General features: G+C 37.5%; 1 protein-coding gene across 7 annotated transcripts in view; it reads left to right on the top strand.

Moving 5' to 3' along the window:
- The window catches only part of mapk10 (mitogen-activated protein kinase 10), a 236,720-nt gene that overhangs the window by 142,514 nt on the left and 68,481 nt on the right, over positions 1-25,725 (top strand). For all 7 annotated transcript variants that reach the window (XM_062981826.1, XM_008111016.2, XM_062981825.1 and 4 more), the window contains exons 5-6: positions 20,266-20,395; positions 24,894-24,952. In XM_062981826.1, coding sequence (XP_062837896.1) covers positions 20,266-20,395; positions 24,894-24,952 — 189 coding nt within the window. The remainder of the gene's footprint in view (positions 1-20,265; positions 20,396-24,893; positions 24,953-25,725) is intronic.

Genomic DNA, 25,725 nt, shown 5'->3' with positions numbered 1-25,725 from the left:
GTGGGGTGTTTACTTTTGTTGTTTTGTCCGCTGCCGTGATGCCATCACTCTTTTATATATATAGATGATTAAATTAAACTCTATTTCAATATGTTTATTCTAAATATGTTTAGCTCTATTTTTATTGTGTTGCTGTAGCAGGCATCATTTCAGAACAGTAGTTCCCAACCTTTGGTCTTCCAGGTGTTTTTGACTTCAGTTGCCACAATTCCTACCAGCTGGTAAGATGGCTGGGATTTCTGGCAGTTGAAGTCCAAAACATCTCGAAGACCAAAGGTTTGGAACTACTGTTTTAGGGGAAGGGTTTGTGCATTCATTTATCCATATAAGATGCCCAGTCAAGTAGGGTAATCTTTTAGTCTACAAAAGGAGCCTTGTATTCACAGGGGATATGTCTCAGGGTTACCATGGATAAGTAAACTTCAGTAACTATGAAGACTGCTGCCAACCCTTCCTGAAGGCCAAGGCTGTTGTGTGCACATCTCCATCTGCAGGAAAAGGCATCAGGTGGGCATAGGAAAGGAAATGTGGCTGACCATCCCTGGTCTCTTCATGCTTTTGCACTAGTTCCACTGAAAACAAGAGCAAGGTTTTTTTTTCTCCCAAAGTTCCTATCTGCCTTGTAACAGCAGAACTTGAAATGGAGAAATGCAAACAGATCTGCTGATAATAGCCTTTCTCTTTTCCATATCCCATGGGCCTCCAAGATCTGGAGAAGTTTATGAACACCTGGTCTTCTGTTTCCTATTCCTTGCTCTTTTGCTATTACATTGTGCACTTCTTAACACTGCTAAGATGCTTTCCTCTATAAGTGACACAGTAGCCCTACTTCTAGATTGATGGCTCTGCAGATAGCTTGGATTTCTAGAAGCTCAACCTAGATGAGTTTTCACTTTACCTATGCATTATCAGCCAGAAATAAGTTGTTAATGTGAGGTTGCTGTGGGAACCTGCCATTTTTGTTTGGTGGTCTGTCTTTGATACAACCCTGCTGTGCGCTGTAACTAGGCAATTTCTAAATCCTGTCTCTAAATTGTGGCAATTTCATCAGGATTTCCTGCAGTGTAATCCAGTTGAATGCTAAAATTATACTGTTTAAAAAACATGTTTCCATCAATATTAATTTAAATTGCCTAACTAAAAACACTCTTTCAGAAATTAAGAATATTTCTCAGGATGTGGGATGCTGGATTCCTACCTCCTCCCATGAAGATTTGTGCCATGAAAAGAAAGCAGAACACACACAAATATGAAGAGATATAGAAGAAATCAGGTGGCAATACTGAATTAGTTTTGAGCAAGTGCTGAGTTGTGTTTGTGTGGGACCTGGGAGATTTAAGCTTTATTTCCCCTTGAATTGTGAGACTCACTGTACAAACTTAAACTTTACAAATCCAAGGATTCCATAGGATGGAACTATAGTAGTAAAGATTTATAATCATGTAACGTGAAACAACTGAAAGTTGAGAGGAGGAAAGCTAAGTATGTCATCGCTACCTCACTTATTTCAGAAAGGTCTTGTGTGTGTGTGTTGTTTGTTTGTATGTATGTATGTATGTATGTACAGAGCAAGCATCTCTTATCTGGTATTCCAAAATCCAAAGTACTCCAAAATTGTTCACATGGGTATCTGAGAATGTGAGACATTTGCTTTCTGGTGTCTCAATGTACATTAACTTTGTTTCGAGCAGAAAATTATTTAAAATCTTTTATGAATTCACCTTCAGGTTTTGTGTATAAGGTGCATAAGTAAAAGGTAAAGGTGTTCCCTGACGTTAAGTTCAGTCGTGACCAACTCTGGGGGTTGGTGCTCATCTCCATTGCTAAGCCGAAGAGCCGGTGTTGTCCGTAGATACCTCCAAGGTCATGTGGCTGGCATGACTGCATGGAACGCCATTACCTTCCCACCAGAGCGGTACCTATCAATCTACTCACATTTGCATGTTTTCAAACTGCGAGGTTGGCAGAAGCTGGAGCTAACAGCAAGCGCTCACTCCAATCCCCGGATTTGAACTTGGGACCTTTCAGTCTGCAAGTTCAGCAGCTCAGCACTTTAACACACTGAGCCACCAGAGGCATAGGAAACATAAATAATTTTCTTGTTTAGACTTAAACCCCATCTCCAATAAATCTAATTATGTTCATACATAGTAACAACAAAACAACAACAACAACAACAACAACAACAACAACAACTTTCTTCTTATATCCCACCACCGTCTCCCAAATGGGACTCGGGGTGGCTTACATACGGGGTAAAATGCCCATAGACACAAATACAATCCATCAAAGAAAAAAAATAGTTAAAATAAAACATAGTTTAAAAAAAACCAAAACAGTTAAAAGTACAAATTCAATAAAACATAAGAATAAAACAGCCACGTAATCAATATGCAGTGAAACCAGTTGCCGTAGTACAATGGGCGTGATCAGGATATACAAGGGTCGGGCATAGGGTAGTGCAAGCAGCATAAGATAGGGCCTGGTATTGGATAATGTGAAGCGTATCCTTATGGAACCTAGGGACTGGGCATTCATGACTAGGGTCTAGGCGCTGTCACAAGCAAGCTGAAACTACCAAGTTTTCAGATCCCTAAGAAAGGTGGACAATGTTAGGGCTTGTCTAATTTCCCGTGGGAGGGAGTTCCAAAGCCAGGGAGCCACCACCGAGAAGGCCCTCTCTCTCTTCCCCACCAACCACACTTGTGACGGCGGTGGGAGCTAGAGGACAGCCTCCCTGGCAGATCTTAGAGCCCGTGCCAGTTCATAGGAGAAGATAAGCAGGACCTGAACCATTTAAGACTTTATAGGTCATAATTTGCATTTTGAATTGGGACCGGAAACATATTGGCAGCCAGTGGAGCTGCTTTAATAAGGGCATTGTACGCTCCCTGTAATTAGCTCCAGTTAGAAATCTGGCTGCCGATCTTTGTACCAGTTACAATTTCTGGGCAGTCTTCAAAGGCAGCCCCACATAGAGTGCATTACAGTAATCCAATCTGGATGTAACTAACTAAGGCATGCACCACCATGGCCAAGTCAGGCTTCTCGAGGAACGGTCACAGATGGAGCACAAGTTTTAATTGCGCAAAAGTCCTCCTGGCCATGCAAATATAGGCATTCCAAAATCCAAAAGAATCAAAGTATACGTTTAAATGGCAAACAGAATAATAGCATAAATAAAATATAAAACTAACTGTACTTTCTTTGAAAATGGCTTAGTAATATATTAAAGGGAAAAAGAATAACAAGTAAGAATCTGCATTAGCTATTTAAAAGTGTTATAAGGGTTGTATAAGTAATGGATTCATAAAAAGGAAATATTTATGCCTATGATACCGCTCGAAGACCATGACACCTAGACACTTGAATACTGGCATGGATACTAAGGGGACTGAATGCATTCACCACAGGGTATTTTTAAATTAATAAATTAATTCTAATTCATTAAAACAATCTATAGCCTGCAGTGCTGTAAGCTAAATCTGATGGTAGATGAAAGAGATATTGGGAACAATTTTATATGCAGAAGTTTCTCTTCCAAATGAGAAGAGGAGAGCCCAAGGAAAGGCTGTGCACAAGATTGCAGAAAATTGTAATTGCTGGTTGAGAGATTCTGGAAGATGTATCATGATGGAGTAAATATTACCAGCAATTCAATTCCCAGCTGAAATATGGGTTTGCTGACAGTTGGGGAAAATCCATCAGGAAGTATAATAGAGCAAGAAGACTTTAACACAGTTTTCTCCTGGTAGTTAAAAGTTTTCCAGGTGAATTATTCTGCCAAGGAATACACATGGTATCTTTGTGCGTGTGTTCATTATGTTTATATATATTCCATATAAAGTTGGAATATGAGTCTGCTGCACTGCTTTCACACCACCCATAAGTTTTGAAAGGTCTAGTGTTACTGTACTACTATCAATCCAGCAGCCAACAAAGAAGTCATTTTTTTTAGTGAAATACATATGTTTTGCTTTTCAGTCCATATACTGGCTATAAAGAGCTGGACACTGCTGCAAAATTCCAAACTCTTGCTAATCAAACATTTCAGGATGGGTGATGTTAGCTGACTATTTTAACAGTAGATAATAAACACATTTCTACATATTTTTGTGTAGATATATTTGTGACCTATTGAAATCAATGTAGGATCATAGCAATAGATTTTTTCTTACAGCATTCAAAGGCTTACAAATGGGGAAGTGAGAGGTCTCTTCTATACATTATAAAGCAGGAAGGTGCTGAAGGGAATATATTATTCATCTGAAAAAGAGGAGGAACAATAGAAAGGGATACCAAATGCAAACTGGCTTGTAGAGTATGAAAGATCTATTGGAGAACAAAAATTGGATATGAAATGTAGAGAGGCAGTGAAATCCTAACTGAAAGATATCTGGTTGTAGCTTGTTTCAAGTAAGGCCTATTCCTGTTGCATTTTTCTTCATTTTAATTGGTTTTGCAAACATACCGTGTTTCCCCGAAAATAAGACAGTGTCTTATATTAATTTTTGCTAGGTCTTACTTTCAGGGGATGTCTTATTTTTCCATGAAGAAGAATTCACATTTATTGTTGAACAAAAAAAATGAACATTTATTATACACTGTACAGTAGGTGTCATCACAAACCAGCACAACCAGACAAACTGTGAATCCTATCAAGAATTTTGATGGTGTGGGTAACTGGATCAGGCTCAATCCACTGTCTGCATTCCAACAGATCTGGATTAAATAAAAAAGTGTAGACACAACCTAAGACACAAGTGTAGACACAACCCATATATGAAAAGTCCCTTCCTTCCCCAACACTATCCTCTTGAATAAAAAACCCTGGAATTGTAGTTCTTATGAATATAGGTTTGTCTCCAAAATGTAAAGAACATCCTGGAGAGTATTTTAATTGGAGGGAAAAGGTGAAATTCTCAATTTTACCACAGCAGCTCTAATTCAGCACTATTTCTGACATCTTCAGTAACACTTTGGAAAGTACAGAGATCTTATTAATGACTCTTCCACATCATATTTCATTTGGTCCTCCCAAAATGCAGCAGAGAATTACTTGGCTGTCAATGTTGTTGCTTGAAAGACGTGCATCCATCTCCATTATATTGCAGCTGCAATATCTCCAAAGTATGAATTATACCATGCTAAAAGTCAGGTTGTGTTTATTCAAAATAGCTGAGCTGAAAACTTCCACAAGCTAGGATTTACACAGGAAACAGCACCACAGAATTACAGATGAATGGCACTCCACAGAGTATGCAAAACATAGAGAAGTGAAGCAGATAGTTCTTAGAATTCAAAGACTCCGTTCTTCTACTTAATGACAGAAAATTTCATTTAAAACAGAAAGACACTCCTTTTTGGTTGTAAGAATTCAGATGTGAATCATGTCATCAAACTCATTCATCTAATGTATTAAGATTCCTTATAATCTGTACTAAGTTAGGGCCAGAGTTGACATGACATGCGGTTGCTTATGCTTTCCTTCTCAGAATTATGTCTTTTAAATAAATACATAAATACATAAATAATAAATGCAATATTGTATGGCTGAGATGTAGATAGATAGAATGGAGGGTTCTTGGTAGTAGCAAAGAGAAAATTTGTAATATTTGACGTCAGGTTACAAAAAAACCAAGCTTCCCAACAGTAAAGAAAACCGATCAGAAAAATTTCAGATCAGCAAGAGTTTTGTTTAGTTTTTGCCTGGTATTTGACATCCTACAGTGTTATGCACTCCCTTTTCTACACAGAAAATGGATTTTTTTGTGCAATAACATTGTTTCTTGTGTAGTTAAAGGGATACTTTTTTGCATAATTGTTTTTCTCTCTGCAGAATAATTTATTCATTCACAATACTTTGGGATGTTCAAGTGCAAGAATATTATGGAAACATATTCCTTATTCCCCCACAACAAGGAAAAATTACTTATCTATCCTTTCAAGTGAGGGCAAAATAGTTGAATATTTACATCTCTATTGATTGACCCTTTGCCTGATTGTTGATCTTATATAGCAGATATATATATCACTGCAAACAATAACAACATATTTGTGTTTTTCCCTACGTTTGGTCTTTCCACAGCTTCTAACCAATATAAATGGATAGTTTCAACATTTTCCTTTCAGGGCAGACTTTTCTGAGTCAGGCAACCTATTGATATTTGCTTGGAGAGAGTGTTCCATTGCATTATTCTTTATATCTGTCCATACACATTTTGAGGATTTTGAGCTGTGGCTCAAAAACCCCACACCTTCTATATACAAAAGGGAGATATTAGAGACTGGGGAAAATCACCAAAGTTTATAGAAATACAACCAAATTTTGAGAAAGGATGTGCTAAAAGGCTACCCAATTCCAAAATGCAAACCTCCATTTTAAATAGGATCACCTTTTTCATATGCCATTGTAACTTGGAACACCAACACATTTTTGTATCAATGGGGCGTATGTTTCTTGGATGAAAACCACAGTGAAGGCCCATTGTATATGATCATATGAACAAGATTGGATTACAAAACTGTTTGAGCTAAATGATATGTTTATCTGCTCTAATAAGATAAAAGTCTTTATGAAGTTTTAAAAGACTGGGGCCCTTTTACTGTCTTTCTGCAAAAACAGAAAGATATGTGTGGGTTTTGAAAATTAGTATGATGTAGAAGTGGGTGGTAACGGCGCTCCATGCAGTCATGCTGGCCACATGACCTTGGAGATGTCTATGGACAATGCCGGCTCTTTGGCTTAGAAATGGAGATGAGCACCAACCCCCAGAGTCGGTCACAACTGGACTTAATGTCAAGGTAAAACCTTCACCTTTACCTTATAAGTGGGAGACAACAGAGGAAGTGGGGGAGGTGTGGGGCTTTATTATTATTTTTATGTATGTTCATTTTCTTCTGTATTTGTATCTTCTTCTTGCTGTTTTTCTTCTATTTCTATTTTCTTTTCAGTGTATTGAAATTTTTAGTATATGTGTTGACTTTGGATAAAGCTGGATGTTACAAGAACTAAACTCTTTAGCAACTGATCCTACAGGATACTAATCTGATTCCAATGTTGCATGTGTTTTTAACAATGAACTGAAACTTTGAAAGTGACATTGTGAATTTATAATGTTGTGTTGACTGTTTGTTGTCAGTGTTTTGTTTTGCACTTGCATTTTGCATGTCACACCTTGAGTGTTCTGTGAGCTGCCCTGAGTCCCTATAGGAGATGGTAGCAGGATATAAATAAAAGGTTGTTGTTGTTGTTGTTATTGTTGTTGTTGTTGTTGTTGTTGTGGCACTAATGTCTTAAAAGCTTGAGATTTTTTTCCAATCTCTTTGAATCTTGCCTATCCCATTATGAATTTCAATATGTAACTTGGGATATGGCTGTCAAAATTCAGCTGCTGACAGCACTTTACCAAAGAGATAACAGATGCCAGCACCAAATGTTTAATCATAATCCACATGGAATTTTAAAACCCCCGTCTCTGTGCCATATCATTTTCCACTGTTGGTATGCAACACTGTACCTTTTGGAGAGATAGTGCCCAAAAGTTCAAACCTCATCATAGTCTGAATGGGGAAGGGGGAGATTTGATTAAATTATTTTCCAAGGTGAATCACAGGCAGAATTTATGGCATAATTTGTAATTAATGACATAGATCCAAAGGTGCCCTTCTGTGAGGATTGTTTTTGTAACTTAATGGAAGTAAGTTGTCTGGCAAAGTTGTACTGAAGTCCAGAGATGGTCTATATACACCCATTAAAGGAACAGGAGCCCTTTTCCATATTTCTCCTGGCAACTCAATTTCCCCTCAATTATGAATTTGTAGGTGAGCTTACAGACGCCTGCAGGAGACTTTATGACACCAATAGTTGTCTTCTTAAATTTGTCATTGTGGCTTATGTTTGCTGATGTGGTTCAGGCTGCTAATTGAGAATACAGTGATGACTTGCAAAGCACATTCAACTTTACATCATTATGTGCTAATTTATATGTAGCATTTAAATTCAGAAATAATTTCTTGAATTGTAGTATAAAGTAACTTGGATGTCTAGTCAGCAACAGATTCTGCTGTTTCATAATGGGGTTGTCTATCTAATGGCACTTGGTTTGTATAGCCTTCAAATAAGTAGAACATCAGAGTTAAATATGAAATAGAATACTTAATTATATCCATATGAATTGCAAGATCAGTTTTAAAAATACATGAATACATCTCAACCTTTAAATGTGCATTTAGTTTTTTGAAATTAGCTCTGATCATTTGATGCAGAGGAAGGGTACTAGTTCAGATTTCATGGTGTTAAACTTAACAGAGATTACAGAAATTTCTATTAGATCAGATCATGGTTTAATCAACTCTAACATGCTGTTTTTAGCATCATCAACAGCTGGGTATTTCTGGGGAACCCTCAAAAGTGGATAAAACAAGTCATTCCCCTATTGTTGGTTTTTTTGGAATTGACATTTGAAGAGATTCTGCCTGTATACTTGGATATTGCATTTAGCTCTAATTTATGGGTGGGTTGAGTATGACCCTTGGATCCAGTTTTGTGGCCCCTGGAGTCCCTTCCAGTCATCAGAAGTCCAGAGTTGTTTAATTTAAAATGTTAGTAATATAATATTGTTTTCATTTTGAGAGGGACTACAAAGGAAAAGGTAGGTATTCTGGGAGGGTCAGAACGGAATTGATTTCTGGGTCCCACAAAATTGCTCACTCCTAATTTAGCTCCATGAATTCTTCTTTAAAACCTTCTAAACTGTATCTATCCTCACTACATCTTATGGCAATGAAATGATATAATTAATTATGCATTGTCTGTGCTTGTGTTTCATTCTGTTGAGTGCCCTTGAGGTCTGGTGTCCTGAGGCCCCTTCTACACTGCCATATAAAATAATAATAATAATAATAATAATAATAATAATAATAATAATAATAATAATAATTTATTTATATACCGCCCAATTTCCCCGAGAGGACTCAGGGTGGTTTCCAACATATGCAAAGTATTCAATTGCCAATAGAAGATCCTACAACAAAATAGAAATCATAAAACAAAACATACAATCCTGCTAAAAACCAAAAAAATTAAAATCCAGTTTTAGTCAATTTCATCAAATGGGTTCAAGGTACCAATGGCCAGAATTTCAGAGTTTACATGGTCCACCTATACAAAGGCTGATGTGACAGAGTAATCCGATTATCTGCTTTGAACTGGATTATATGAGGGTGTAGACTCAGATAATCCAGTTCAAAGCTGATAATGCGGATTATCTGCTTCAATCGTCTGGATTATATGGCAGTGTATAAGGGGCCTGAGAGAGGGAGAAAATACATAATTCAATGTGGATGTTTGTGCTTTTTCCCTACCTAGAGATGTAAAATCTTCCATCTTCTATAGACATTATCCCCTGTTAAAATTATTCTGCAATGACATGCACCTTCTTCACTGACATTCGTTCAACATCATATCAAAATGCATTTAGCATTCCTTAAAATTCCAGTAGATCCTTTTGAATTGAGATTAGATAAAGAATGCTTAGTGTCTGATCCAGCTACTTAGGAGTGGGTTCTGGGAAGGAGGGATAAATGGTCAGGGATGATGAGATGCTACAAAACTACAAAGGATAGAGATCAACTTGACGTCTTTGTGAATCTTCTGGAGCATCAAATCACTAAGAATGGGCTAGATTACCTTTTTTGTTTTGGGGTTTTATTGTAGTCCTTGTCATTTGCATGGTTTTTCCTCCTCATTACCAGTTCAAAGTGGCAATGGGAGTTGAGCCACTGAGAAACAGAACAGTAATAATTGAAAGCTAATAATGATCAGTAACTAATGTTGACAGCTGATTATTACAAGTAAGAAATTTCTAATATTAGTAATAATTAATAGATAACTAATATTAGTAATAATTAATTAGTAAATAATGCCATATATTGATATAATTTATTAATTACTAATATGATTGAGTAGTTTGTTACTCATAGTAGCTAGTTCGTTCCATTGGTAATTATTAGGAATTAGTTACTGAATACTGTTAGTAAAGTTAGTATTAATCTTATCAGCACTACTGTCAAGTATCAAGGTATTAAAGTCAGTTCAAAATAATTATTCTTGAACCTCATATCCAGAGCCAAAATTGTATGACTGCGTCCATTACCAAGCTATAAATCCAGGCTCAGTCTGACCCTGTAATCTTGGCAAAGCACAAAAAAGGAGACCAGAGATGGATTCATCTAATCCTGGAAGCAGCTGCATTGGCAGTTAAAGAAGATAAAAATAAAAAGCTCCGTGATGACTGTGTTATGGACAGTGGGGTGTCCTGATTGCCAATTCTGAGCCAGCTGTTTCCAGGGGATGGAGGACTCTCTGGCTGCTGATTGAAGTGCACAGGAACACCTGAACCTCTGAGCTTTTTTGCAAACCTGTCATGAAATTACACTTTGGTCACCATGGAAGCTATTTTTCCAAAATGGATTGAAATGACTGTCGTTTGGTCTTTTGTGTGTCACCGAAAATTGCAATAGAGGATCTTCAGAGATGAGTCTTGTTAAGCCTTCTTGCAGCATGCAAACACAGGAAAAGGATGAATAGTGGGCCAACAGGAGAGGTTTTGATTGGCTTTTTATTATTTCCAGAAATAGGCTGCCTTTGTACTGCTGACTCTTTTAGGAGCAAAGTCTGAAAAACCCAGGACTTCTCAGAAAAATTAAAAGGAAAGCTTTCCATTTGGGACTGAAAAAAAGGAGCGGTGGCAAAAGGGGAAGGAGGGCTAAATACCCTAAAGGCAACAGATCTTGTCTGGTCTTGGAATCTAAGCTAAGCAAGGTCAGCTCTGGTTAGTACTTGGATGGGAGACTGCCAACAATTAACAGTTGCTATAGGCTGTGTTTTGGGGAAAGGAATTGGCAAAACAACTTCTGAATATTCCTTGCCTAAAAAAGCTATGAAATTTATGAGTTTGCGATGAGAAGAAAGATTACTTGAAGGCACAACCACAGCACAAGTATGCATTTTTTTTGAATACATAACAACTTGGGTCTATTTCATTGAAACTTTAAGTTCCTTTTAAGTTGGACACTGCTCTTCTGTTTTTAGGAGGTTTCAATATTAAATGCTAGCTGTGTTTCCCAGATATAAAATAATACTAGTTGTGTTTCCCAAATATAAAATAATACCATTTTAGCTGATTTCTAACTGATTTTTTTTCTTCTTTTTTGCATTGTTGGCTTTGGTGATTGGGGGGGAGGGGCAGAACACTGCATTTTGGATGACTTTTTGCTTTTTTAAAAAGCAGGAATTGCTGCAAGAGTGCCCAATTTTAATGTTTTTGTGGGATGTCTAAGTGGTTAAGGGGGCTTCAGAGTAGTTCCAAAAGGGTTGGAAAGGCTGCATGCTTTCCTGCACGCTATATTTCGCTCAGCTTTGTGCTGAAATAGTTGCCTAGTATCACCTAGAGGTGTTTTTTTATAAATTGTTGACATATATATCTCATATATCTTCACTTCACTTCACTTCACTTTATTTCTTAATTAGTCGCTCTCCACCAGAGTGCTCCGAGCGACTTACAATTTAAAATGTCATTCCACAATATAAAAACATTCAACATAAAAACATTCAACAGTGACTATTTGGCAAATTAGATCTGATTTACTTAAATGCACAACCAAACAACCAAGTCTTGAGCTCAGTAAATAGTGCCACCTGATTGGTTGTTGTTGTTGTTGTTATTGCATATCTTCAAGTCACTTCCAACATATCATAGGTTTTTCATCACAACATTTGTTCAGAGGGAGTTTGTCTTTGCCTTCCTCTGAGGCTGAGAGAGAGTGACATGCCCAAGGTCAACTGCTGGGTTTCCATGTCAGAGCAAGGGTTTTAACCCTTCTCGCAGGACTGTTGTCTGGTGATCAAACCACTATGCCATACTGGCTCTTGTCCTCCTGATAAGGGAAGCTTTTTAATTCAGAAAGTTTTAAACTGATCACTTGAAGTTGCAACCATAAGTGATATCTGACATGAATTGAATTATTTCTGCTGAGATAAAACATCTGAAGAATTTGATAGGGAAGTAAAAAAAAATCAGCCATTTTTTTCAGAGCAATATCATGCTACTCCACATTTTTGTGTTTTGGAGAGACATATCTAATAAAAATACATACATTGTGAATTCATTGTGAGTGGTGCAGATGCATTTAAATTGCTGCTTTTCTCAGTAAAAAAAATTACAGAAAGTGGTGACTGATAAGGCAGACAGAGTAGTAGTCATAGATCTTACAGAGGAAATTGATTAGTTTCATATATTTATACCCTGATCTTCCTCCAGAAGGAGCACATTGCCGTTCACACAAGTCCCAGCTCAGATAGTATTTTATCGAATGAATTGCTGTCATATCTTCATAGCTGAAACTTATCAAGTTTTCATTGTAGCATTGCTTTGAAGGTGGCACATTTTGCCGACAGTTGTTAAAATGGGAGAACTTTTGTTCAAGATGGGAATCCTATAGCTTACTTGAATAATTTTAGACTGGGGTAGGCAACTGCCAGGTATTACATAGTGGGTCCTGTCCTTATAGGAAAACACATATCCTCCATCTGCCTTGATTTCAGAGAGACTCTTAATTGTCTTTCACCTCACTTTTCCAGTTGTGTTCAAAAGGTCCCAGTTTCTCTCTTCTCCCACTTTTGTCCTCAGCTTACCTCAAATTCTGCCTTCAGCATACTTCAAAGGTCATTTGTACTTAAATTACTTCAAATGCTGTAATCTGATATTCAAATGCAAAATTAGTTTGCACTCAATTAATACAGCAGGAGGAAGAGGAGAAAACTGGGCAGTATCTTGCATTTCCCTGTTGATGCAAGCCAAAGTGAAGTGCTGTAGTCTTTTCAGCTCATACATTTTCCCTCATAACTTTTCCTGTCTTAGTCATACTCGCTTGGCCACATATGTTCTAGTTTTATCTGTGAAATGTTGGAGGGTATAATGTCCCCCTTTCCCCTCCTTTTCTTTCTAATATTTTAAAACTGTATTCTATTCTTTTAATAAATCCTAGTGGTAGCTTTCAGTGGTGGGTAAGTCATTGTTAAGTTATAATTGTTACTGGTGGGAATTTCTGCAGAACTCTACCTCTACACCTTGCAAGCATAAGGGAGTTGGGACAGGCATCTCCTTGAGGAAATAATGTCCTGCCAGAAAAGATTGACCATAACCAAAATATGAACAAATTGATTGACTGAATACTTGGATACACCATGCTGATTAAAGGTGAATTTGAGTTGGTACACTTCTGTTTACAAAGCTCGTGGTCTACAACCGCACTGCCTAATTGAAATTGTGCATTGTGTTACCAAGGCTATGAACATGGTCTACAGTGTGGGCCAGTTTTACAAACCAGAGTATGGAGGATGTTTTAGGGCACTTAAGCCATCCTTCTTAGCTTTGTCTATCAAGGCTGGCAAACCACACCTTCTTTTGCTGTTATATGCCTTACTATATGTACAATTTCTCTACTCTTTCTCCTTGCTTTTTGAGGGGTCTACCTTGACTTCTACAATACAGTAGAGTCTCATTTATCCAACATAAACGGGCCGGCAGAACATTGGATAAGTGAATATGTTGGATAATAAGGAGGGATTAAGGAAAAGCCTATTAAAAATCAAATTAGATTATGATTTTACAAATTAAGCACCCAAACATCATGTTACACAACAAATTTGACAGAAAAAGTAGTTCAATACGCAGTAATGCTGTGTAGTAATTACTGTATTTATGAATTTAGCACCAAAATATCACAATGTATTGAAAACATTGACTATAAACATGTGTTGGATAATCCAGAACGTTGGATAAGCAAGTGTTGGATAAGTGAGACTCTACTGTATTTGTTTTGTTAAAACAAGCATAGCTCAGAAACTTCTCTCCTGTCAGTGAAATAAGTTTCTTTCAACTCCTTAAAATGATGATAATGTGTGTATGTGTGTGCATATATATCTGCATGCGCCATTTATTATAGGCTTGGCAAGTTAGGTGTTTAGTTGAAAGCAATCTTAACTGAGCTATTTCAAGAGTTATTTACTGTATTTTTTTAAAAAAAAGAAAGACCAATTGGGAAACAAATAATATACTTCACTGAACTAACCATTTATTGAGCACCAATTTACTTACAGCATTTTCAGTATCCCTCAGCTGCCAGCATTTGATTGTAAGCTCAAATAATCTTCCCCCACAGAAAAGCTATAACTTTTATGAGGAAACCACAAGTGACTTATAGCTCTGGTTACTATTGTTTTTTAAATGTCACAGCAATATAGATAGTAGGATAAAGACATCACTTAGCAAGGATATCTGTGGTTATCTTTCCAGAGGAAAAGGCACAAGCACTATTTTCTGAGAGTGTTTTTAAGCTTTCCAAATCCCTTTGGCCATGCTTAGCCTCTGGCATGAAACAAGAATGTCTCAAGAGAATCAGAAAGCAGCAAAAGTGACACCTATTACCATTAGAGACCACCCACACTGCAAATTTAAGCAGTTTGACACTACTTCAACTGCCAAGTCTCGATCTTATGGAATCCTGAGATTTGCAGTTTGTTATTTCATCATAGGTTTCTAAGAGAGAAGGGTAAGTACAGTAGAGTTTCACTAATCCAAGCCTCGCTTATCCAAGCCTCTGGATAATCCAAGCCATTTTTGTAGTCAATGTTTTCAATATATCGTGATATTTTGGTGCTAAATTTGTAAATACAGTAATTACAACATAACATTACTGCACATTTAACTACTTTTTCTGTCAAATTTGTTGTATAACATGAAGTTTTGGTGCTTAATTTGTAAAATCATAACCTAATTTGATGTTTAATAGGCTTTTCCTTAATCCCTCCTTATTATCTAAGATATTCGCTTATCCAAGCTTCTGCCGGCCCGTTTAGCTTGGATAAGTGAGACTCTACTGTATCTCCCAAAACTACAAGTCTTAGCATTGAGCCATGGTGTCAAACTGCCATAGTTCTGTAGTGTGGATATTGCCTTAGCCTATGCTTTCACTGATTTGTTTGAAGTACCAAAAATGCTACAATTCTAGGTACATTTACTCAGAGGTAAGTTGCACTGAGTTCAGTTGGATTTACTGTCAGAAAAGGGGAAATAGAATTGCAGTTTCACATAGGGCAGTTCCCTAAACTGAGCTGGATGGAGAGAAAAATCACCATCGGTTGTGGATGTTGTGGAAGCCTGGCCAAAATGGACAATTTATTTGATATGTTTCCCAGTAAAAATGCACAGTCCCAAGTGACACACGAATACATGAATTTAATTGCAAAGATTCTTGATATTGCCTACATGAAAGTTATGCATATTGACTGAGTAATAATTAAGTAGCTCTGGCAGCCTGCCTCTGTAGATGTATATCTTGAGCAATGCAAGAACTAATGATTTGCTTAGCTAGTTTTGAAATTTAGCATATGGAAAAGCAGATTATTTCTTAAACCCTAAGCAGCAAATACTGGGACTTGTGTGATTACAGTTCTGATTTATTTTGAATAACAGGGGGATTTACTTTTTTTTTCTTTCTTTCTTCCTGGTGTAGAAAGTAGAACTGGTCCAGGAAACATACAGTTTAACATTCAGCACAAAGGCAACAACAAAGGAAGGTGGTGAGGATGGAAACAGAGATAAACAATGAAAACATATTGGCTTCTTTTGGGTGTAAAAAGGGTTCACAAATAATATTTACTGTGGGGCCACGTTTTCATAATAAGCAGCACAAGACATATACAGATAGCATGTATGCAGTGCCATGTGTGGGATTATGATCCAGCTATACTATATGCAACATAAAAATGATGGTAAAAAGAATTAATAAAGTGTTGTTCCATTTCTCCAACCTGCTATTGAGCCCCCGGTAGTGCAGTGGGTTAAACTCTTGTGCCGGCAGGACTGCTAACTTGAAGATTGGGTTGCTGACCTGAAGGTTGCCAGTTCGAATCCAACCCAGGGAGAGTGGGGATGAGCTCCCTCTATCAGCTCCAACTCCATGCAGGGACATGAGTGAAGCCTCCCACAAGGATGGTAAAAACATCAACATCCAGGCATCCCCTGGGCAATGTCCTTGCAGACAGCCAATTCTTAATAATAATAATAATAATAATAATAATAATAATAATAATAATAATAATAATAATAATAATTTATTTCTTATAACCCGCCTCCATCTCCCCGAAGGGACTCAGTGCGGCTTACATGGGGACGAAGCCCAAGGAACAAAAAGTTCAACATACAATTAAAACACAATACAAATACAAAATTAAAAAAAAACATGATAGAACAAATAATTAAAACATCTTAAAATGAGTCACACATCATCATTACAGGACAAAAATGGGACTATTCAAATTGCATGGGAAGGGCAGACTTGCAGTTGCTCAAGTCACTTCGGACACGAAAAAAACCTTGCTATTATATCATGTAGGTGAGGTAAAGCAAAAAATATAATTCCTTTGGAATGATTTTATCCAGCTGCCCCATACATATTGAATTACTATGCATCCTGAATTAGAGAGTAAATGTAATAAAACTGAGTTGATTGCTTTATGAGAGGCTCTTCATAGAGATAATGAACACTCAAACATGTTGGCAAAATAATACATTTTAAAACGGAGGTATGTATGTGTGAGTGAGTAATGGAGGTAACATCATATTTTTCTTTAAGAATTTGAATACAATATTGACAGAGTGTTTGGGCGTATGCATTTGATGGGTGGGGTGGGAGTAAGGGACACAAGCCAATATAAAAGCAAGGGGATTAAAACTGGAGATGCCAGCTTTTATTAAGCATATCCACCAATTTTTCATTGGCTTTGTTATTTGTTTGTTATCCCAATATTTGTCTTCAACTGTGTACATACACAGCAGGGATCTGGGTTGTGCATGGAAGACAATTTCCCTGGTACCCTGCAGGGGAATTGTAGCAATCAACATGGATCAATGTAGAATTAATATGGATATGTAAGGATTGTATTGTAGTGCTAACTTGCCCAAATCTGCACTTCCAGAAACTAAATATAATTGACACAAATTCTCTCCAAGAAATTCAATGTGTTCAATAGACTCTTGGCATGAAAAAATAATGCCACATCTGACTTACATACAGATGTTGAAGCTCATGAGTTTTTCAGGGGGAAAAAGAGATATTGACCATAATTCATCAGAATGATTGAGTATGAACACAAGGATTCAAACGAGACTTTTGAAATATAAGCAAGCCTAAAAGGCATAAACATTCAAAAATGTCTAGCTTTGCATCTCTTAGTATTCAATGGGCAGTCATGGATGAACTTTGGTTTCTCTCATTTTCAGGGGTTTTTTTAACTCATGAGTTCTTTCATAACTGGGAAGATAAAGAATTGCTTTTCATTTTATTTTGGAATATAATTTATTTATTTATTTAATACTTTTCACCCTGAAGGGGACTCAGAGCAGCTTGCAAATTAAATTTACATACAATATTATATTATTAACATAGCACAATACTGGCAATAAATTACTATATTGTACTATATCAATATATTGTAATATTATTATTAATATTACATGTAATATAATATATAATTAACATTATTATTTTGTATTATTAGTATTATATTGTATTACAAAATAATATTATTTATATTATATGCCTATACAATATATTATAATATATATTATTGTAAATTATATTATATATGTATATAGGTACATATGTATATATGTATGTGTGTACACACACACACACACACACACACACAGAGCATTATAAGTAACTTACTGCATAGTGGAATGTAATTGTCACTTTTTGGAAGCACCTTTCCAGGTTCTGAATGTAATAAAATGCAGTTGGATGTCAGATGAGAGGTTCTTTAGGGATAATGAAGAGCTACGCCATCCCTTCTCTGAGGAAAAAACATGGCACATAGTATTCTATGTTATTGACTAATTTGAATAAGATAATTTAGAGACAAAATGCAGTCCGCCAACCCACGGAAATACATTTCTTTTAACAAATAGAGACATCATTTTATAATGTGCTTTATTTCCCTCTCCCCAATCTTTTTCTGGTGCAAATTAATTACTAACCATAGCTGGCATGCTCTTTTCATCATAATGGGATCCTCAGTAGAAGGTGGGGGGAGGCGCACATATTACTCAATTAAGCCTAGTGATGAGTCTGCAGAGTGAGTAAAAGCCTCTATTATTGCATTATATTGTTTAGTTTTTTTTAAAAAAAACAAAACAAAGATGTGAAATGATTGTGGCACGTAGCAGGCAGAGGCTGCCTTCCAGTTTTCAAACAGTAAGCTACAGGTTATACATACAAACACTTTGAGAGACTGTGTGCTAAAGCAGATAAGCTTTCCGGTGAGACTGAAATTAGGCGTAGAAAGTAAGAGTCATGGGATTTTGTGGGAGAGGAGGAATCTCAAGGAGAAAAACATTTAAACTGTTATGCCGAGAGAGCTCTTCTAGCAATTTATTTATTACTTATTTCCCTGTATAAGCCACCCCTTGACTTACAGCTCCCTAAGCAGCAGGCAGCAAAGTGAAATCAGCGAATAATATCAACAATAAAATATTGTCAGTGGGTGCATTAAAACCAGCCCCTGCTGTTGAAATATGTTTATATTGCAAAAAGCAAGCATGGAGGTGGGGATGATATTTTGGTATGGGCCAAAAGGTTAAAGCCTCCCTTTTCACAGTCCCCATTTGGCTACAGACCTACCCACTTAAGCTATTTGTTAAAACAAAATCAACCATGGATGGGCCATAATCAGTAGTTTGACATTGGTTAATACACAAACATATGGCATTTTTGTAGAAAGATGTAGTGTATGACACTACTCTAGCCTATTTCCCATTGACCAGTGTTATATCTAGTAGTCCTTTCACACCACACAATTATAGCGCTATGGGTCCACTTTAACTGCATGAGTACATCCTATGAAATCCTGGGAACATCACATTGGTTGGGGCACTAGACTTCTCTGGATGAGAATTTTAAAGACCTCTTCATAAACTACAATCTCCAGGATTTTATATGGTAGATGAACCATGGCAGTCAAAATGAAATTGTGGTACAGCCAGTGCTCTTATCTACGAATTCTGCATCCAATGGTTCAACCTTCCACAGCTTGAAAATGATCAACAAATAATCCAAAAAGCAAACCTTGATGTTTCTATTTTATATGAGACATCAATGTATTGCACCATTGTGTATATATAATAGGACGAAGCATCTGTGGGAGGTCCTGGAAAAAAAAATATCCGCAGATATCCCAGAACTGTGAAGGGCTCACTGATTTGTGTTTGAAGTTAAAATTTTGTGTGGTTCAATGTACACCAGTCGTGTGCAGTTGTGGTAGATTGCCATCTGTCAAGATGAATGTCAATACTACATTGTGAAACTGGTATTGCAGCTACAGTAGAGTCTCGCTTATCCAAGCCTCGCTTATCCAGGCCTCTGGATTATCCAAGTCATTTTTGTAGTCAATGTTTTCAATATATCATGATATTTTGGTGCTAAATTCATAAATACAGTAATTACAGCATAACACAACTGCGTATTGAACTACTTTTTCTGTCAAATTTGTTGTATAACATGATGTTTTGGTGCTTAATTTGTAAAATCATAACCTAATTTGATGTTTAATAGGCTTTTCCTTAATCCCTCTTTATTATCCAAGGTATTCGCTTATCCAAGCTTCTGCCGGCCTGTTTAGCTTGGATAAGTGAGACTGTATTTAGGATTATGGTGGCTAGTCTCAGGATATCTTATATACTATTGTACATAATTCACTTATTCATAAGTCTAGAAATGTTAGTCAAAACCCATGGGTCAATGTCAGTCCTATATTAGTCCCCTGGAGCAGCATTGGAGTTTTCCCTTTCTACACAGAGTAATCCTTGACTTATCTATGAGTCATATCAAAACCCATAATTTTTACACAAAAAGTTGAACTCGACTGATATATGAGGTCAATTTTTACATTACTATATAAGGTTTGTGTCTGAATGCTCAAGTTTAACTAGTATGCTAATTCAGTTCTGCTATTGACTTCATTTTAAATAGCATTTGGACAAATGTATATATTTTTCCAGCATGGTGGATTCCTTTCACATTTTGTCTAATAAATCTGCAAGTTCCTGGAAGGAGAATGTGCTATTCGTGAAATTCAGTATAACAATAAACTTTGGATGGGAGTGAACCCAATGTAATACTTCTGTTCTTTTCACTTCCTAGTGCTGCATATGATGCTGTTCTCGACAGGAATGTGGCCATCAAGAAGCTCAGCAGGCCGTTTCAAAACCAGACACACGCTAAGCGAGCTTACCGAGAACTAGTCCTCATGAAATGTGTGAATCACAAAAACGTAAGTTTTTTGTTGGTAACTGGATTAAGAAACATGAATGTTTGACACCATTGAACAAAACTGTATTATGCTTTTGTGACATCTTAATAACTACCTTATTTTGAAAGCTGAATTCTTTACGTGTCACGCATGGAAATATAATTTCTTCCACGGCTAGCTCTGCAGAGATTGCATGGCTTTAGGAGGTATGAATATGATCCTGGGCTACAATATTCTTTTCTGAAAAGTATGCGTCAAGGAAAGGGCAAAAGCATAGCTGCCTTCTCTGTTTGCTGCCTAGAGGAACAACTGAGCTGGGGATCAGCATATTTGATATTGCTGTCGCTATGGAGATGTTCACCTATTTATCCCATAAAAGTCCTTTTAATGGAAGAGTAGAAAACTGATTCAGCTTCTCTCCTTTTGTGCAACAATAGATCAATTGTGTTCTGATTTTCCAGTCCACAGCTACTTAGTAGGCTTGCTCAAATAATTCGATTTCCCCGTTACCCGTTATTAATTCGTTATTTTCGTTTGTTTTGAAGCAATATACGACCTTGATTGTCCACACGTCTGGATATTGCGGTTTCGAATCGCGAGAGGCCGTTTTTCGTTATGTCGTCGTTTTTTTCGTTAGGAAAAAACAGCTTTTGCAAATCACCCAAACTCCCACCATTCAGGCCCTTTCCTTTTGCCCCTCAGCAAAAGGGGCGTCACGGGCTCAGCCAATGGGAGGGGGCGAGGGGGAAGGAGGCCGAGGAGGAGGAGGAAGACGGAGGGGGGAAATGGCCGCCGCCGCCTCGCCTCAGCTCAGGCCTGGTGTCTCTCTGTGAGGCGGGAAGGCGGCGGATGGAGCCGGGAATGGAGAGACCGAGAGAGACAGAGAGGGGCCCGGCGGTGAGGTTTTGACGTCTGTGCGAAGCTAGGCAAGTGGGGTTTATATATCTGTGGAAGGTCCAGGGTGGGAGAAAGAACTCTTGTCTGTGGGAGGCAAGTGTGAATGTTGCAATTGGTCACCTTGATTAGCATTGAATAGCCTTGCAGCTTCAAAGCCTGGCTGCTTCCTACCTGGGGGAATCCTTTGTTGGGAGGTATTAGCTGGCCCTGATTGTTTCCTGTCTGGAATTCCCATTTTCTGGGTGTGGTTCTTTTACTGTCCTGATTTTAGCTTTTCTGTAGCTAAAAATGCATATAAAATTGATTCTATAGGGAGGATAAATGATTGGATTTCAACTCCTACAGCTTGGCTTTCTCTGCCAATAATGGTACCCATCTTGGATATTGTAAGGGATTTTTTATTATTATTATTATTATTATTATTATTATTATTAGACCTTGCTCCCAGGAAGGTGCCTTCGCTGTGGCTCCCAACTTATCTATCTATCTACCTTTCCACATATTCTCCACATTGTGTGTATGTGTATGTATATTATATATACATGAGCCCCGATGGCGAAGTGTGTTAAAGCACTGAGCTGCTGAACTTGCAGACCGAAAGGTCCCAGGTTCAAATCCCGGGAGCAGAGTGAGTGCCCGCTGTTAGCTCCAGCTTCTGCCAACCTAGCAGCTTGAAAACATGCCAATGTGAGTAGATCAATAGGTACCGCTCTGGCGGGAAGGTAATGGCACTCCATGTAGTCATGCCGGCCACATGACCTTGGAGGTGTCTATGGACAACACTGGCTCTTGGGCTTAGAAATGGAGATGAGCACCAACCCCCAGAGTCAGACATGACTGAACTTAACGTCAAGGGATACCTTTACCTTTACCTATACACACACACACACAAACACACACACACATATGCAGGGACTATATATATATATACACAGTATATATCACACACACACCAATTTAACAAAGTTTCAGCCACAAAAACAAAGTTTCTGAAGTAGAACAATGACTTTCACAGTAAAGACAACCCAATTTAACAGGAAATAAGACTTTCAAACCAGGAACAGATTTCTGCAATTATTAAAAAATGGTTTATTATAAAAGCTATGAAAATTCGCCAAAAATCAGAGGATAAGGGAAACGTTCCAAATTTTGGTGAGCTATCAGTGTTAAATGTGTTCTACCACTGTACCAAGTTTGAAGAAGATCACTAAAAAAATGAGGGTGGGAGAGTCCTGTAAAGTCCTCTCCCTCTGTGCTGTTTTTGGGAATTGCGCATGCGCGTCCGCCATTAACGAATTAATTTAGAAAATAACGAATTTTCGTTAATTTCGAAATTTTTTGGGGGCAAAATTCGGAAATACCTTCAAAAACGAAACGTTGCCCCCCTCTACTTTTGCAACGAGTTTAGAATCAAATTTTTCGTGGATCGATCAAGCCTACTACTTAGCTGGTATATGCTAATTTTGGATAATGTTTATGCTTATGTGAATAGGTTCAGGATTAAGGCCAAGGTCAGAATTTACTCATGTGGAGTAGAACAGTTGGATGGTGAACCTGGCCTTCACTTTTTACAGGAATCTTTGATCCCACTGTTTGATTTTTTTTCTTTTTGCAATCTCTTCACATAGCCATGGAGTGTGGAGCTCTTTTCTAGCACATACCAGGACATTAGGGCAGGAATTGGCAACTATCTGATGTCTGTGGGTCATACATATCCCTCATTGAACCTTAGAGAAAGAGTGGCAACTGTCAGGGATTAGGGGTCGTCTTTCTCCCCCCCCCCCCCAGAGATATCCCAATATAACTGAACACAAGTAAAATAAAATACATTATTTTGCCCCTGAATGCTTCCAAAAACCATCTAAGGAGCACGTAGGCATATTTACCCCATTTTGCTTCCTGTGTAATTTTGATTATTTGTTTTTATTCAACACAAATTTCCTGCTCACTTCCTCTTAAAACACTTTCCTGGCCCTAAAATGGCCCACAAATTCTTTTTGCGGACAAAACATCCTTTTATGAAAAATGGTTACAAGGCAAAGGAATGACTAAAACTCTTATAAAACTTACTTTCCTGTATCTTCGAATCTATGAAATGTTTGATTAACAGATAAAAACAGAATTATCAGGAACAGTGCAGTTTTCAAGGACTATTTGCAGTTTGGGACTTTGGACCAAGAAACCCCCCAATTTTGGTACAGGAATGTTATTTTCTACTCATGAAATCATGTTTTCTGTGTAGAAAACATTCTTTCTACCCTCAAAATGCTAGGGTGTGTGTGTGCAGAAAATCCCAAACTGTAAAGATTCTCATTGCAGAAGACTTACCCTCTTCAGTGTTTCCCAAGCTATTGAAAACTCTGTTTCCATCTCTTAGTCAAAAATTTCAGAGACTCATAGAATTGGAGAAGATTTCAAAGACTATCCAGTCCAACTTCCTGCCATGCAGGAACACACAATGAAAGCATTCCGATTTCTGTTTAAAAACCTCTACCACACTCCAAAGTGTACGGAATATTCTTTCTATTAGTATTGTAAAAATCTGAAGGTACTGAACAACAAATCATATTTTATGTACAGCAGTGTCCATTAGCAAGTCATATGTATGTACAGCCACTCATCTCTGTGCCCTTTCCCTGCACATTCCTGATACTTGAGACAGTGGCCACACTCTGCCTAATGATGTAACAGGTGCTGCGTTTTAGACATTTTAGTATAAGCAGTAGTCTATGGTTGGTAGAAGCTAGATGCTATGTTTCAAATGGTCTTCAACTACATTTCCAATTCTTAATCCTTTACCAGAAAGTATAGATTTTTTTTGTTGCTACTTCCATCAAGTTCACTTACCGTATATATAGGAAATCTAGAATCGGGGATCTCTAGTAATCCTGTTATCCACAACCCTTCTCAGTTCTCCTAAACTCATTTCTGTGTCCTCTTTGATTAAGTCTATCAACTTATAATAAGACATGGGTTTTTTTCTACTACCTTCCATTTTACCAAACATAGTTAATGTATTCCTAGTGCCACTTGGAAATTCCGTTCTGGAATTACTTGGTTTGGAGACAGAATTTTCTTTGCTTTTATAGTATTCACTAGCTGTGCCCAGCCACGCGTTGCTGTGGCGAAGTATGGTGGTATGGGAAATAAAGTATTGAGGAATTGGTGGTAGTTAAGGTAAAGGGTCCCCTGGGCTGAGTGGGTTGCTAGGAGACCAAGTGAGTGGAACTTAGCCTTCTAACTGGCAGCAATTGGATAAAAACAATTATTACTTTCCCTCTAATTAGGACTTTATTTTTCTTTTCTTTTTGTTGTATCAACCTAGAGGCATGGATGAGGGGTTGTGCTGTCAATTTTCGAGGTTGTGGGGTGTTTACTTTTGTTGTTTTGTCCGCTGCCGTGATGCCATCACTCTTTTATATATATAGATTGAGCTACATACTTGCAGTCATGCCTTTATAGTTAATGTTTGTGGGATGTTTCTTTAAACTCTTGTAGCAGGATTGGTTAGTTGAAAGCAACAGTCATAAACACCTCTGGATTTATCTGCAGAGTGGTCTATCATAATCTGATCAACCGCTAATGTTTTATTACCGTTCTCTCCTCCCTTGCTGCTTTTCAGATTATCAGTTTATTAAATGTCTTCACACCACAGAAATCTCTGGAGGAGTTCCAGGATGTGTAAGTAAAGCCTAAATCTTTTCTTTGTGGAAAGAGAAATTGGCAACGAGGAAGGCATTACACTCTGGGGTGAAAATTATAATCTAGGAATAATAGGATGGAACAAACTGATCCTGTTTAGAAATTGCCTAGTGGAGAAGCTGGCAAATATCTAGATGGTCTGTCCCCTGCGTTTTGGTATTTCAGAAATCACTTTTCACCTCAATTTAAAATTGCAGAAATGGAAAATGTGTCCTAATGGAAACACTTGAGAAAAGGCAGGAATGAAACAGAGTTGTGGAAAGGTCTGAGCATGCGAAATTCTGAATGGCTCCGGAGAACTGAGTGTAATACCTTTTTGTTAATGACTTGCTCAGGAAGGAGATGTTTTTGCAGAACTCCCTGAAGGGTAGATAATTCATTCTGAAATAATTTCTCTTTCTCTCCCTCTCTCTTTGAAAAAGTGGGATGAAATATGTTTTACAATTTCATTTTTTTTTGGTTATCCCTTGACTCTGTAAAAATTTTGCGCTTGGGAACAAGCCAAAGAATTCCTAGTATTTTCAGTGAGCATTGTTTGCTATGGTCTGACATGTAATGAAAACATGATCTAAATGAAATTTGAGATAATTTACTCCCTGTTGCCTTTTGCCTGTTTGTTTCACTAACCCGGTTTTTGCCCTCTCATGTAGGAAAATAAATACTTGGTTGGACAATTATTTCCACCCACCCAATGTTTTATATATAAGTTTTTACATTGTAGGATATCCCACCAACTGAAGATTGTTTCTTGC

This window comes from Anolis carolinensis, chromosome 5 (assembly GCF_035594765.1).
Source record: "Anolis carolinensis isolate JA03-04 chromosome 5, rAnoCar3.1.pri, whole genome shotgun sequence".
NCBI classification, from domain to species: Eukaryota; Metazoa; Chordata; class Lepidosauria; order Squamata; family Dactyloidae; genus Anolis; species Anolis carolinensis.
Note: the sequence above shows the minus strand (reverse complement) of the source record. Positions and strands in the feature narration are given on the sequence as shown.